The 15,371-nt window shown below is 38.8% G+C and overlaps 1 protein-coding gene across 1 annotated transcript in view; it reads right to left on the bottom strand.

The window, feature by feature from the left end:
- LOC145910733 (lipopolysaccharide-responsive and beige-like anchor protein) overlaps positions 1-15,371 on the bottom strand; it is a 42,063-nt gene that overhangs the window by 14,854 nt on the left and 11,838 nt on the right. The window contains exons 13-37 of the mRNA XM_082997933.1: positions 14,902-15,070; positions 14,605-14,747; positions 14,283-14,473; positions 13,897-14,087; positions 13,210-13,529; positions 12,694-12,811; positions 11,126-12,354; positions 10,456-10,631; positions 10,020-10,170; positions 9,380-9,560; positions 8,846-8,976; positions 8,271-8,435; positions 7,640-7,802; positions 7,346-7,465; positions 6,911-6,957; positions 5,893-5,988; positions 4,893-4,968; positions 4,437-4,568; positions 3,821-3,955; positions 3,421-3,547; positions 3,094-3,202; positions 2,589-2,755; positions 1,979-2,103; positions 1,599-1,733; positions 1,187-1,323 (exon numbers count right to left, since the gene is read on the bottom strand). Of these exons, the coding sequence (XP_082854059.1) occupies positions 1,187-1,323; positions 1,599-1,733; positions 1,979-2,103; positions 2,589-2,755; positions 3,094-3,202; positions 3,421-3,547; positions 3,821-3,955; positions 4,437-4,568; positions 4,893-4,968; positions 5,893-5,988; positions 6,911-6,957; positions 7,346-7,465; positions 7,640-7,802; positions 8,271-8,435; positions 8,846-8,976; positions 9,380-9,560; positions 10,020-10,170; positions 10,456-10,631; positions 11,126-12,354; positions 12,694-12,811; positions 13,210-13,529; positions 13,897-14,087; positions 14,283-14,473; positions 14,605-14,747; positions 14,902-15,070 (4,734 nt within the window). The remainder of the gene's footprint in view (positions 1-1,186; positions 1,324-1,598; positions 1,734-1,978; positions 2,104-2,588; positions 2,756-3,093; positions 3,203-3,420; positions 3,548-3,820; positions 3,956-4,436; positions 4,569-4,892; positions 4,969-5,892; positions 5,989-6,910; positions 6,958-7,345; positions 7,466-7,639; positions 7,803-8,270; positions 8,436-8,845; positions 8,977-9,379; positions 9,561-10,019; positions 10,171-10,455; positions 10,632-11,125; positions 12,355-12,693; positions 12,812-13,209; positions 13,530-13,896; positions 14,088-14,282; positions 14,474-14,604; positions 14,748-14,901; positions 15,071-15,371) is intronic.

Raw genomic sequence — 15,371 nt, 5'->3', positions numbered from 1 at the left:
CGACAACCCGACAACAATAATAAAAGCACTGAAGGCAATTTACCAGCAATTTCTTTATGGTATTCACTTAAGCAAATAATATGTCGTATTAACCTAACAAAAATATTTGATTCAACTATAAACAGCAATGGCATAACTTGCCAACCACGAAAACCTGTTTTCCCACCGTGGGTCACGACCGAAATTAGGTCGCCCGGGAGTTTTGTACGGAAGTAAAATTTAAAGTTACAAGTGAAAACTATATTATGATTTGTTCGTTAATTGTTTATTACATCAACGTCACTGCATGACTTTCGTGCTTGACCCGAGATAATTTGCAAATAGGATTTTAAAACAATTAGGTTCCCCAAAATGTTGGCAACAGTTGACTTAGAGAATGTTACAGTATGCCGTATCCACAAAAATACCCAAAATGCACATTTACTTTTGGAAAAAAATTAATAAGGCAACGTATATTAGGAGAGCGTTCACTTGCTTTTCAATCAAGCCGCTCATAGTTGGAGTGGTTCGACAAGCGCGAAATTAAATGACCTCTGAAGACCCCAGAATAGCACCACAGTGGAGGCATCGGAGCGTGAAAATCGATTGTCCGCGAACAGACGGGGATTATGTAATTATAAGCGAGGATTAGGAGTCAGAGGCGATTGAATTATTGCAGATGATCTGGGTGGAATTGGCAGAATGATGACTTACCGGTGGATAATTCACACGTTAACATATGGTTGCATGGGAAAGAACAACGTTCATTTAACCAGGGAAATGTCACTAATTGATTTTGTTGAAGCTTCAACACGAAGTGCACGGGCAGTGACAATTATGAGCTCTATGTTTTTTATCTGATATATGGGTGAATCTGGCATATTTTTTGCCATGCAGCTCTATCGTGACGATAAATAACTGCCACAATTACTTTTTAACATCCCACAAGGCGTGTACGATATACTTACGTATGAAAAAATATACTTATGTTTGTAAAACAAGCTTGAAGTATCTTTTGCAAGCTGTTTTATTATATACGAGACAAAATTTGCCTCGCGTTTCTAATTCCATTCACGCTAAAATATCAGTTCGGTCTCAAACCTTAATAAAGGGTTTTGACAAATATTATCGCCAACTGACATATAGTGGATGATGGCCCAGGTATTATAAAGGGCGACTCAATGGTATTTATTTGTACACTCGGTACCTTGGGATCAGATTTGACGAACGATGTATGATGTTCCGACACTTCGAAGTAAAATTCATCAGGTGTAATGGAGAAAGTTCCGTGCAGAGCTACTCCGGGAGCGATGAGCTCAGCTTCGGTGCTGAAGGAAACCGGACCTGGAACGAGAAAAGAGGATGATCGCAAAGTACACACAAGTTAATAATTACTAGAAAAGTAACAAACAATAAGTTGCTGAAAAAAAAACGCCGCTTATAAGTGTAAGATAAGGTTCCAACTATATGTTCGTAACCTTGTCAGTTTTCGCAAACATATAGTAATTCATTGACATACAAAAAGAGTATTGATACGACTTGAAAATTGACTTTTGAAGGGCGCTAAAATACGACCTCAGCTGCTTAAAAAACTATCTTAATATATGTTGATGTTGTACCTTGCAGTTCTTCTATGTCGATGTCATCCAATGCGATTTTCTCATCTTCTGCAGGTGCCTGATCCACTCCATGGGGATTGAAGTTTGATGGGGATTTCGGCATTGCTCCAGACTCCGAAGCATCCACAACCGCATCTATCACAAAACAATTGAATACTGCATTAAAAAGTGTTCTTTCTACTTGTTTCAATACAATTTTGAAGACTCTTTTCAAACAAGGGTCACTGAAAGGAAGTTTTTTCATATAAATTATCACATAAAGTAACAAATTTTGCCAATTTTTGTATAATCCAAAAGTTGTTTCATTTTGGTACAGAGCAAGTTTTTTTGTGAAAAGTTTTCGACATATATTCCACTTTTTTCAAACGATTTTAACTTACTCAGCATTTTCTCCGTCATCAGAGTCGCTTCCGGATGCTGGCTTCCGTAAGGGTTTCTCACGAACCTCCGGCGCCTCCTAGTGTCGTCTTCCCACGGGTCAAGCCTCCAGAATTCCCGAGATCGGCTGAAAGTTGAACAAATTTATTATATATTGGCAAAAAACATTGGTTTGTGCTTTTCTGGTACCGAAGTTATGCTCTTGACATAAACATAATCAGATGGAAACAAAAGTAATAGTGGCAGACGAAACGTCGTAAAAATACAGTACGTTTATGCCAAAAGATCAGTACATTTTTAATTGCAATATGCCTGGCAGGAACAGGAACTTCAAAAGTAATAGTGCTTTCGATTTTACAGTAATTACACCAATGCGTCCACAAGCATAGATTCCACAAACGTTTAAAATAGAGTATTACATGAACGAAATTCGCACAGGTGAAGTATACACAGTTTCTGTAGAAGCTCACTTTTTTAAAATAAGGATTAGCAGCGACTGAGCAAAGAATGTGATGAATGGATACAAATTTTCCAGCATTCTTTAGCCTTGCGAAAAAATTTCAACACAGTCGCAAAGTTTACATATTTTTATGACTGGATCTTTTAGGTTACCTGTTGAAGTTGGAGCCCCACGCTCCCAACTTGTTGGTCAATATGTTGGTGATGCGGTTCTTGAGTGCGAGGGCGGTCGCGTGGTCCCTGTGTTTTGCGGCTGTTATGAGGGAGTCGCACTGACGTTCCTCGTCACGTTGCTGGGAGAGGAAGATCGCGCACGACGACTGTGGGGAAAGGGCATGGGGATTCGTTTGTTCGTGATTTATTACAAAAATGTCCAGTTATGATGTTCCAAAGCTTGAGCTAATGGTTGTTGCAATTGTGCCTGTCTATATATTAGGACACCACTAACAAATGGCATGTTACACAAGAAAACAGCTAAACCAGGACAATCATTAATACAAAATCGGATGACCGTATAGGATAAATTTAAAAATAGGGGTAAAATGCCATTTGTTAGTTTGGTAAACATTCGCTGTTGTAGTCGTATAGTATTTGTGATCCACAAATTATCTATTTTTTAACGTATGTAGTATCAGCAGTTGTGGTTGTGAGCCCTCACCTCAAACTGAGCGTGTCTTTTCACATCTTCCGCTCTCTGTTTGCTCAGAATAAAGTCGGCCTCATTGGCTACCCGGACCACGTGGTCTTTCATCGCGTGACACAGTAACCTGTCACATAGAAATCTTATGATCAAGACACAAAAATAAAACCAAGTGTCGGAAAATGAATTTCATCGCAAAACGCTTCAAAAAAACAAGAGACAAGAGCTAATATACGTGGCACCATATAAGTACAGATCAAACCGGCAGTAAGAAAGTATGCATTTGTTTAATCAAAAAAACGTGTAATTTTGTTAGTAATTATTATCGTTATGGCGCTACCGTACCTTCCCTCGTTGATGAGCTCGATGAAAGCGAGACCAGCGTGTTTCTGTATAGAGTTTTGCCATTCCTGTGAGCAGAGAAGCATGACCAGTTCCACCACAGACGTGTAAGACCTCATACACACAAGACCTACAATATAAACACGAAACATTTTTAAAGAAATTCATTTACGTTCAGAGCAATCGTTGTTAGGCTTTCGGTTGTTTGAAATCTTTGAATAAGGATTTACTTCCTTTCTCAAGCTTATATTAATAACAAATGAAAGATTGCATAAAAAGTATCTGTTGATAGCTTTACGGCCAACAAAGACTTAGCAACGGACATTTTAAACTCCTAAACATAATCTTGTATCGTTTGGTTGACAAGGTTTTTCCAAGCTTAATTATGAAAGTTAGTTTGAACCTTCAACGAGTAATTGCTGTCCGTGCGTCCCGAGAAGCGTCGTGCTGAGAAACGATGAGAAATCGAGGAAAATATCTCGGAGGAGAGGAGCGAGTTGATCCATAGAACGCTCAAGACGAGCCGAAACATCAGCTTCTGCCATAGAAAAAAGTTTATTTGAGCAAATAGTTTCAAATTACTACATTTTTTTAATGTTAAAAAAGCCTTTTGGCGCAAGATTCTATAACATTTTGAAACTGACACTGAAACTTCCACTTGTGTTGCTGGAATAGGTGGATTTCGTAAAGAAAAACAATTTTCGTTGTTGTTTAAGAAAATAGTTTATTTGAGTCATTTACGTGATGCATCCCATCACATTATGGACACAGCGATCATTCTTCAGACCGGAACCTCCCAAACTATGGGTCTACCTCATTTATGCTGGGACCAAAAACGTATTTTTGGGCTTTAGACCAATAGGGCTTTTTGAGGGCAATATAGTATTTCAAGCTTTTAGTGTTTGGACGAACGGAATTTTTTGTTTTGTTTAGGATTGCGTACAAATTTCCCTCTCAGTATTGAGTGGCAGAATCGAATAATCTGACAATCTCTGATTTATAGACAGCTTTTCACTTACCGTCTTCAGCAACGTTCATGGTGCTGGGATCTATCTGGGGGAGGTCGTCATGACGAACTTCACCATTCTTTATGTCGTCTGTTTCTGCGGTTTCTTCTCCACTGGTTCCCGCACTTGCTTCCTCGGCGCCATCTACAGAGGAAAATGTTCAGAAGCGAAAATCGACCCTTAAACGTTGGCTTAACTCAGCAGTGCTCAATTTTCATTAGCCGATGGCTGCTTTTCGTAGGCCTATAAAGTTTTTAACGTCTTGGCTATGAAATGGAGCCATCACCCATTTAGAATATGTCATAATATGGCTTTCTTCCTAAACCCACTTAGAACATGTATGGCTATCTCGTTTTTTTGTTTTTGTTTATGTTTGTTTATAGTGAGCCCTTCCAAAAGTTTTGAATCGAAATCGACGCAGTTCAAGCTTATATTGAAGATATGCGACTAACAACTGCATGGCAATACCTTCGTTTTGTTCTTCAGGCTTTTTCACTTTCACGCTTCTGTCGAACGATTGATAGGAAGACTGGACTGAAGTTACCTTAGAAGCCAAGCAAAAACTTTATAAACTGACCGTGAATTTAACAAAATAAAATATGCAGGCTACAAAATCCGAATCGAATGAAACGGTGATAAGACAAGTATGTGCACGAGAGTTGGTGTTATTGCACAGAATTGAAAATGAAATGATTCAAACTTAAAGTACAATTTCAGACTAATTGACTGTTATAAATAATCGCACACCTAGATCGACATGAACTGTAAGAGGTTGTTTTCAAGTGTACCAAACAAATAATTAAAAAGCACTAAATTAAGGCGTGTTGTACTCACAGCAAGAAAATACACACACTAGTGTTTCACATAAAAAAGTTCAAGAACAGTGTTTCACAAAATAAATTAATGGGAAATGGTTTTGTTTTCTTCTACATGGAGCTTTTCTGCATTTCTAGCGAATTTATAATCGAGAATTCATCATAAACAAATAAATACAAAGTATGAACTAGTGGGTTTTTCAATCTTATTTCTGTGTTTAGTTGAATGGATCCAAATCGAAGTTTCAATTGTATTTAACCGGGATATGAATTAATGGTTTCTAAATTTATTAAGAGAGCAACAAGTTGTTTATTAGCATATAACACTTCCTTTTACAATTAAAAAACCTTAATTACATTTGCATATATGGATTGTTATGTTTTATAATATCTTCGTTGAAAGTGGAAAACAACAAAATTCAAAAACATAAGATTTGGTCTAAAATCGATATTGGGCAGCCTTATAATAACTAACAACAGAAAACTTGCAAAGCAAAAACAAAAATGATGAACGAACAGCCAAGCAAATTAAAACAAGACCATGCTTTTCCACCAATTGCACCCAAAACAAAACGATCAACACTTGATTAGGCATCATGCAGCATGCGTTGTTACACACATAAGCGACAATGGTCATGGTCACAAGAGTCTACCTTCATTGGAAAACTGTTAGGAGATACTCGCTCGTGCGCGTGTTGGGCGACATCTAGCGGCGTGTCACTGCGCTTCGCCAGGTTGCGCAAAATGTCCTTTGTGGAAAAAGCATATCGCGGTCAGTGATGCGGCGAGCTTACGAAGCCCCGACATAGCAGTGCCAGTGTTAGCTTTAGGGCATGTTGATGAGCGGCGTGAACCCAGCAAATGGATGAACTTGCGTCGGCACTTTTACACACATATTCTCGGGCCTTGCATGACGCAGTAGCAGTAACATTATTTAAATTTGTAATGTGGACAATGGTACGAACGGCGTACCGATTTAACAAACAACCTTGGGAGTAAAACAGCAACTTCTGGTAATTATTTCAAGGTTTTAGAACAATCTACAACCAAAGTTCGGCAACATTTCAGACATATATTGTATTTATACAATATTTATAGTGTACATTTGTATTAAAAGTCATAACATTGTGTATATATAGTATACCACAATGTAATGACTTCGCGTGCCAACATTCTTGTGCTTTGTAAAGGTTTTACATTACACAGTATATGACTACTAACTAGTAAATTAGGTGTTGCGTCATAAATAATCACTTCGCGGGCCTCGCGGGCCTCGCGGGCCTCGCGGGCCTCGCGGGCCTCGCGGGCCTCGCGGGCCTCGCGGGCCTCGCGGGCCACTCGGGCCACTCCTTACCAAACGCATAAAATTACTGAGAAGGGCCACGTTTAAGAATTTTAAACCTTTTAAATTTTAGGCCGAACTTATGGCGTCTCAATAAACATAAGGACACTACGTAGTCTATATATTATAGGCAAAAGAAACCAAAACACTTTAAAGTATTATCAACAATCTAATACTTTAAACAACTGATATTAATCAAATAAACAAGAACACACACAACCTAATTAGCGCCAAACAAATTAAAAATCCGGTAAATTAAAGACAAATAGAAACGAAATCTGCAGTTGAATCCGATACAATGCACCGACGGACATGCAAAGCAACCTTACCTGTACGTTACTGGATGTAACTGGTTTTCCGCCAGTTTCACTCGAACCTGCAACTGTTAAAGCAAATGCGTAAATGGGTGCAAAAAACTTGGAGTTGAGTCGTTTGAACAGAACAGCCATCGGTAATATTCTAGTCATTGAGCAGACGTTTCAAACACCACGATGTACATCATCAATGCTAAGTAAGAATGAGTTGCAGCGAGGAACGCGTAAAGGTGAAACATTTTTTTTTTAAATACTCATAATTTGATTTAATAACCAGGCACGACGGGTAAATAATCTACATAAGGTTAAAATGTAAACAGGCAGAAAGAGCATTCGAACAAACGTTGTTCAAAGTTGAACAAAATTCACGGATGTAATTAGATGAAGACGGTCTACGTCGTTTTAATTGTAACAACGCAGTAAAAAAGCATTAAAAAAATGAAGGTATACCTTCAACGGGTTTTTCTGGTGACGAAGAGTGGCCGTTAGTAATCGTTTCCATGGCAACATGGGGTTTGTCATCAACAGCGTGGGGATGAACCTTGGCCGCTGGAAAAGAGACCCCAGATTCTACAAATAAATACGAAAAACATTAAACGAAAAGGTACCAATGTAGTTGGGGAATTCAATTAAATTTCCATTGATGAATAGAGCCAGCGAAAGATATCTTTTGTGTGCAAAGGATTACAACAATTTTAAAGCACTGCAATACGAAGAATTTAAATCAAGCAAAACTGCTCTTACTGGTTGCTTTTCGTTTTTTCGGCGAAGATCTTCTGGCCACCGTTGCTTGCTGCAGTTTCCTCTGGCTCTCGGGGTCCAAGATATCTCTGTACTTGGACACCATGAGGACGGACACGAAATAAACAACAGCCAGTGCCAAGTACTGAGCCTGTTTACTGTCGTCCTGGAAACGGAGATACCAAGTTCAAGGTTACACCAAGTATTTGCAAATGCACAAGAAAGGATAAAGGAAATTAAAAAGTCATATCAATATGGAGCAATTAATATTTGCGAGCTGAAAGCAGATGACAACCAACTGATGTAATAGGGCCTTGCAGGTCGCAACAGTAATCATCTGTCTGCAGCTTACATAACTAAAAAATCACATTTCTGCGAAATTTTTGGCCTCGCTTTGTCTAACTAGGTGTAACAAAAGTGAAACCGTTTCTTCGCATAATCGGCCGATATCGTTCTTGTTAGTGGTGACGAAAAGCTATAAATTAACCAGCACCACTGATGTTATGATAAATACGCCATCATTTTTCTAATTATTCCAGTAAACTCGCAGTAATTTATACTTCAAAAAACTAAATAAACAAACTAAGATTACACTAAAAATGAATACAGTGTGATTGGAATACTGCTGACGTACTATATCTCTATATATAACTGATCTCAGACGAGAAACATCAGCTTCTTGGAGGAGACGATGGTGGTTAACGATCGGTGTTGAAGAGTTGGACATAAGAGATAGAAGGATCTCGGCTGCATCCATCGCAGAAACGTTCAGATCTTCATCTTCGTCAGTTTCCACATCCTGGGAATAAACATATACTTTACCCCTTGGTATACAGTGAGACGTCGAGTGATGAAAATAAAATAAGCGAATTTTTAGGACAACATCATGGACTTTCAGCAGTGATGTGTAAACTTAACTACGTCATACGGTGATTAAATGCTTCACTTTCAATATCCTGCAATTAATCATCGATATCCCTCACGAACAAAACCATTTTTACGCCTTGGTATAAAGTAAGACATCGAGATTTTTACACAAAAATAAAAATTTAGTTTGCGAAATAATATAATACAGACTTTATCAGCGATCATACGGTGCCTAATTGCTTCAGAAAATCTCCAGCAAGCATGAAATAACATCCATCGTACTAATAGCTTCTTAGGATTCAAACTGGTTTCCACATCAAAAGTAACATTTTAGCAGCTTACCCCATTCACAACTGCTTTACTGAGGATTGCTTTGTTCTTTGCATCGGGCATGTAGCTGGGAGTGGATGGAACGCTAGTAGACTTCCTCAGGTATCTCGACTCGAGACAGTTACGCACAGCACAGATGCAAGCTGAAAACACCTCGTTTGAATACATCAAATTAATGCTAATAAATTGCACCAACCACGAAAGCTACTGCGTGATAACACAAGAAACACGGATAAAAATGAGTTAAATGGTCAATCGACCCACGGTATTTCTGTGGCCAAATTGTTAAAAGCTGTCACAAACCTTCAGCACTTATTGCTCTTGGGGAAATGTCCCTTAAATTTATGCATCAACAATTTTGTGGATAACTGCAATTCATAATTATCGATTTGTTAATTAAGCATGTGTTAGCCTCGATAGAGTCGAACCCACACTCTTCTGCTCCGGTATCCGAAACAAGTATTTTTTCTGTCGGCCAAGTTATCTACTCAAGTGCCGAACGCCGTGACTTACGTCATCATACAACCTGTTCAGGTCTGTACCGACCTGTTCTTAAGCACTGGCGAAGTACGCCTCCAGCGGCCATATTTTTCTCATGTTCGATCTCTGCGAAGTTGACTGTGGATGAAAACGCGAGAACGTCCATGAACGCGGAGAGGCGGTTGATGATGTTCCACGCCGCCTCCATCGACAAACCCTGCCCGGCTTCAATCGTGTCCAGCTCGTACTACGTTTAAATGTGGTCATTACGTCATTTTGATGATTGAATGTGCAAATGTATCGTTGGTGCCTGTATGGTTTATGTGTATGCTAAAATAATGCCAGTATTTGCGCAAGATAAGTCCTCTCCGATCCTTGCATAGAACCAAGCTGAGTATAAGTGGAGTGAAATAAAATTCTATTTTAAATTCGACGACATTGAAAGCGCATCGTAATCCTAATACGAAAGTAATGCAATTCATAACGAACAAACACAAAAAGGTCTTAGGTTAGCTGCATACAGGGCCACTGTTTCGACCTATTACGTCTTATTAGTGCAGCTTTGTGGTGATGAGATCATTTGCTTTTATGAAAAGGTCTTATTTCCGATATTTACAATCATTTCTGTTCGCAGGGCTGAACATACTGTTAATTACAGAAAAACAACTGTCATATTGTTAGAAACGTGATTTGGGTGGTTACTTACAGCTGGTGAAGTTGCGGAGGAGAGTATTGGAAGAATTCCTCCACACGCCAACACCACGTTATCTGTCATTTGGGAGAAGAGATGAACGGTGTTGTGAACAAATATGATGTTGTCGTTGGCGTTCACCGTGTCCACTAGAGGCGTTGAAGAGCTAAAATAGAAAAGTTGTCATGGCGAAACTGTCAGTGCAACGAAAAACAACGCAAAAAGCAGGTTGTGTACTTAACAATAATTTAAAACGTGCAAGTGTTTCGATTTACTTGGAAAAATGTGGCATGCGACGCCACTGAAGCTTTTCACATACAATATACGCGCACCTGTTTACTGAACAAGTAGCAGTTCAGAACTACATTATAATTTAAACGTATCGCGCAAACATTTCTACCGTAGCTTATACATTATGCACAACGCACTTAACACTTAGGGAGTCACCAACCTCTTCCAACTTTCAATGTCGCCCTCCAAGCAGGTGAAGAGGTCATCGAGCAGACGGAGATGTGGTTCAGACCATTTGAACTCGGGTACACGAAACACAATGGTGCGCGGACCGGGACTAAATTGCTGTTGTTCCTGCGTTTGTTGCGATTGAGACGCGTTGGCATCTTCCACCTCCTACAAAGGACAGAGTTTATTAGTGAGGAGCAGTATGTTTGTAAGTCGGTCGGACTTTTTAAATTGATATTTATAAACGTTTGCGGTCAGTTTTTGTTCACCATATGACCTTTACTTCAAAGAAACATAGCCAAATTCCGGCACGTGTGCCAAATTTAGCCCGTTGCGGGTCTTTCAATCTGGCCAGCGAAATATAGGCAGAAATAAGTGGCACTTACGAACGCTGTTCAAAAACCAGTTTATTGCAATGTTAGTGCACGTGTTTTGCCTTTCAGTTTGAGAACTTCTAAAAGTTAATTATTGTAAATACGTTAGTTCAGAAATTGTACAGTGTAAACGGTCTCAATTTTACACTCTCAGACCACTGGAACGCCTGTTAATAATCATTGGATAATTTCCGGGCCGCAAGTTAAAACGTTTGACCACCCGACCCAAACCAAAAATTTAAGCTGCATATGTAAATACACACATATTCCATGTACAGTTAAGCTTACCTGGTTTGCTGGAATGATTTCAGATTCCTCCTGCTCAACGTCATCCTCCTTCTCTTTGAGTGGGGAAACGTTAAGAGGATTTTCATCTTCTTTTTCAAGTCCACCATCTTCTGCGACATTATCAGCTCCTGTTTCAGGAGCCTCCTGCTGTTTTACACCAGAAGATGTTTGTGGCTCTTCTGCAACCTCTTTTTCCTGATCTTTGCCAGATTCAGAATCCACTTCCTTATCAACTGATGAGGTGTCATCTTTTGCTTCATCTTCCTCGTCTTTTTTAATATCATTTTCTTTTTGAGCAGAAGCATCTGAAACATCTTTATCCTCTGACGTTGGCGTTGCAACATCTTTAATATCTTCAGGAGAAGAAGAAGTTGGATCCTCCTCACTCGACTCCTTTGCATCTCCAGCTCCAATCTTCTCCACCTCCTGAGTCGATTGTGAAGCCTTTTCTTCTGGACCAGTCCCTTCATCCTGCACTTCCAACGCTTCATCTTTTTTTGGATCCTCTTTCACATTTTCCTCACATGCCACATCTTGAGGAGCAGCTTGTTCCTCTTGATTATCTCCTAATGATGGCTCCTTTTCCTTTTCCTGGCCCTCTTTAACAGTCAGATCTTCTTGAGCAGCTTCTTCATCTGGCTCATCTGATCCTTGTGGAGCTTGTACAGCATTTTCTGGATTATCATCATTAGTTTTGCCAACATTGTCGCCTGCATCTGATGCTGGGAGATCTTCCTTCGAGGCAAGACCACTTTCACTTTTTTGCTCGAAATCCTCTTTTTCAGGAGCATCAGTGTTGTCAGTCTTATCATTATCATGGTGATCCTCAGAGACTACCTCCTGCTTTACCTCTAGTTCTGCATCTTTCTCATCTGCAGCACCATCTTCTTCTTTCTTTTCTTCTTCATCTGCTTCCTGTTCTGAAGCAACTTCTTCATCTTTATTTGCTTGTTCCGCATCTTCCTGATCTGGTGCAACATCTTTATCATCATCAGTGTGTCCTGAATCTTCCTGTTGTAGTGCAGCATCTTCAGAATTTTCATGTTGTTTTAGGTCTTCCTGATTAGGAACAGCAACATCCTCTGTTTCAGTGGATTCTGCATCTTTGGGATCATCACCATCATGCTTTTCTACTGTGACTTCTCTTTCAGAATTATTTTCGCCATCAGAAACCTCTTCAATAACCACTTGCACTGTGTCTTGGTCGACAACTTCAATAGCAGCGGCAGCTAAAAAAAGATATTTAACAAATTATCCAACTTATCTTATTCTTGTAAACCTTAAACCACAGACTTAAACTGAGCATGTTTCTGGTTTAAATTTGTGCGAAAACCCAGTGCTGTCAAAAAATAAAAAAAGTCACATTCATGAACTCAGAAAGTTTTGATTTGACATAAAAGTCATTTTCCTGCAAACAAAACATTTTACTTGAACTAATATAGACATGGTATTTGCCAAAATACCCATAATAGTTGTTTCAAAAAAGTGTGTTTAATTGGCAATGAACAAAGATTGTATGTTGCAACAACACACAGCTGATGTAGATTAGAAAAAAATAAATAAAATACCTGGAATGTTGGAGGCAGTGATGGCCGACACTTGTCCAGTCACCTTTTTTCTTTCTTCTGACAACTGATAGTCTTTGTACATTTCCTCCATATACTTTTTATGTTCTTCAAATGAGACCTGAAAAAATGTGTCAAAGTGACTGAGTGATATTGGCAAAATATTTTATTGACAGCCCTGTGTTTGTTAAAACAAAATCCACATCAATTTACACAATTTTAATAGCTGGTAAACCTACTGTGTCATAACTATCAACATGTACATAAATGGAATGACAGATATTTTTTAAAAATTATCAAAGGGTAATAAACAAAGCAGCACAGATTGCTTTAGTTCAACAAGAACAGTTTTGACATGTAATTGGCTTCAAAGAACTACTCCTACACACAACAAACTGCAAAGCATTACACTTACAGGATCAAAGCAACATGTGTAGCAACACTTGAAATCTTAAACCAAATAATGTCCTACTTGCAACCGTGGCATCTAAAACCTCAGAAACATGGCACTTAGCCTACCTTGGAATGTACGATCGAGACGGTGTCAACCCAGACCCTCCAACCACCCCACTCGAGTTTAACAGCGTGATAAAGCAAAACTTTGAAGATCTGATACACAAGCTCTTGGCATATGTGCTCATCTTTGGTAGCTGGGTTTATGAATCCTAGTGACAACATCCAATCTTGCCATACTGACTGCTGAAGAAGGATTCTGCGATTGTCGCGATTCGTGTGAAAGAGTTTGAGGAGATCGTTTAGAAAGAGGATCTTGATGTTCATTATTGATGAGTTGGTTTGATTAATTTGCTGCAGCATGGTCGCGATGACTTTCATCATGGCTGTCGTGATGGAAGAAAATATTGGTCAGCAAAAATGCTATCACGTGTTGCTTAAAGGTGATATCTCATGGCCAGTAAAGTCATTTTTGAATTGTTGTGGATTCAAGAATTGACACAAATGTTATGGACCCATGTGCATGTTGTATTAAGTAAACTTACATTTGCTAAACTATTTTGTGTGGAAGACATACTAAAGAAATTACATGAAATTTTTTTTGGAAACTCTACATAGATTTGTTTGAAAAAAATTTGTTTCACAAGAAAATCCTTTCAAAAATCACATGCAAGTTTAAAATAATTTAGCAAATGGCGTCCTATTTTTGACTGTTTTTAAATAAACATTAATTCAAACAAAAAAATCACCCACCTGGATTGTGTATTAGCGTCCACAACGACGGCTCGTGATGGGGAGTGTGTAATATCTGTGTGCTCGGTTCCAACACCAGAACTTCATACAATGCATTGTAAGTTTCCACACCCATTTCATCCGAGTAAATGAGAAGTCGTTCCCCAATCAACATGAAGAGGCTCTGACCATCCATAAGTTCTTCCTTTCTCCTGAAATTTTTAAAAAAATAAGTTTTTGAGAGTACAAATACAAATGATTACTTTTCAAACAAGTGATAAAATGTGGACAATCAAACTGAACAAATGTGAAAAAAAATACATGGGCACGTACATGAATAAAAGCTGAGCACTGAGTAAGACACTATTTGTCTTTGGCAATCAACACAAAACAAAAAAGGCAATTACTTGTCAGGCAACTGTTTGAGAAAGTATGCAAGCAGCTTTAGAGAATTAACTCGAACAGTGTTGGATCGTGATCCGAGTAATTTGAAGATAACCATCAAACCGTTCTGGCGATCGAAGACAGGGATCACTGTTGACCCATGCTCACTCAACAGCGCCACCAAGAGTTGAAGCACATCAATGACATTTTCATCCTAGCACAAATAAAGGTGTTGTTACAGACCACAAAAAAAACAAAAAAAGTGTAAAAGTTTCCAGGAAATTTTTTTGGTGTTTACTTAAGCATTTGTCCAAAAACAAACAAAGGCAATATATCTGTATGCACCTCGTGTACTGTCAAAAGATATCCCAACACTGCTTGGACTTCATCTTCCAAAATGCTTCCAGTTCGTGTAACAAGTTGCTTCAAAAAGAGAAGTATAAATGCTCTAAGAGAAAGTAGGTCTGGGGTCGAAGGTCGCGGACCATCTGAAATGACATTTACTGTAAACGTACAGAAAACAACCTTTGGACATTATAATCTTACCTAATATCTAAAACACAAAAAACTTAAAAATTACTCAAAGAAACCAAGGAATAAGCCCAGCTCTGTTAAAAATATGAAAAACACATTTCAACGTACCCAGGCCTTTTGGAACAATTCCTGATCTTGGCTCAGGATTCACCACCCAGTAATAATGCTTGAGGGCATGTATAAGCAAGAGAAGAGTGCTCACTCTTCGCACGTTCGTCTGAATCGTTGGTGATGTCACAAACTCAGTGGCGAGGTAGGTGTACAGCGAGAGCTGAACCTGAAAAACAAAAAACATGTTTAGTCAAGAAATGCCTTTTTTCTGTTTGAGGCCCCATTTCAGTAGGTGAAGGTTTACTAAATCTGATCAAACCCATTTGAAGCTCATATTGTTTTTTTATATTAGTCATATTTTGTTTCCTTAAATGACATAGCCACAAAAACTTGCAAATAAACAACAAGGTTGAACCCAATGGCCCTCTCAGGTTTACCATTACACAACATGTATGAAATACATACGTCACATGGTTTTTGGTATTAAATGGCAAAAAGCCACTAATCTCGGATATAAAACGTCACCA

The sequence above is a fragment of the Ascidia mentula genome, chromosome 8, assembly GCF_947561715.1.
Source record: "Ascidia mentula chromosome 8, kaAscMent1.1, whole genome shotgun sequence".
Lineage (NCBI taxonomy): Eukaryota > Metazoa > Chordata > Ascidiacea > Phlebobranchia > Ascidiidae > Ascidia > Ascidia mentula.
The sequence above is the reverse complement of the archived record's forward strand: the minus strand, read 5'-3'. Positions and strand labels throughout refer to the sequence as shown.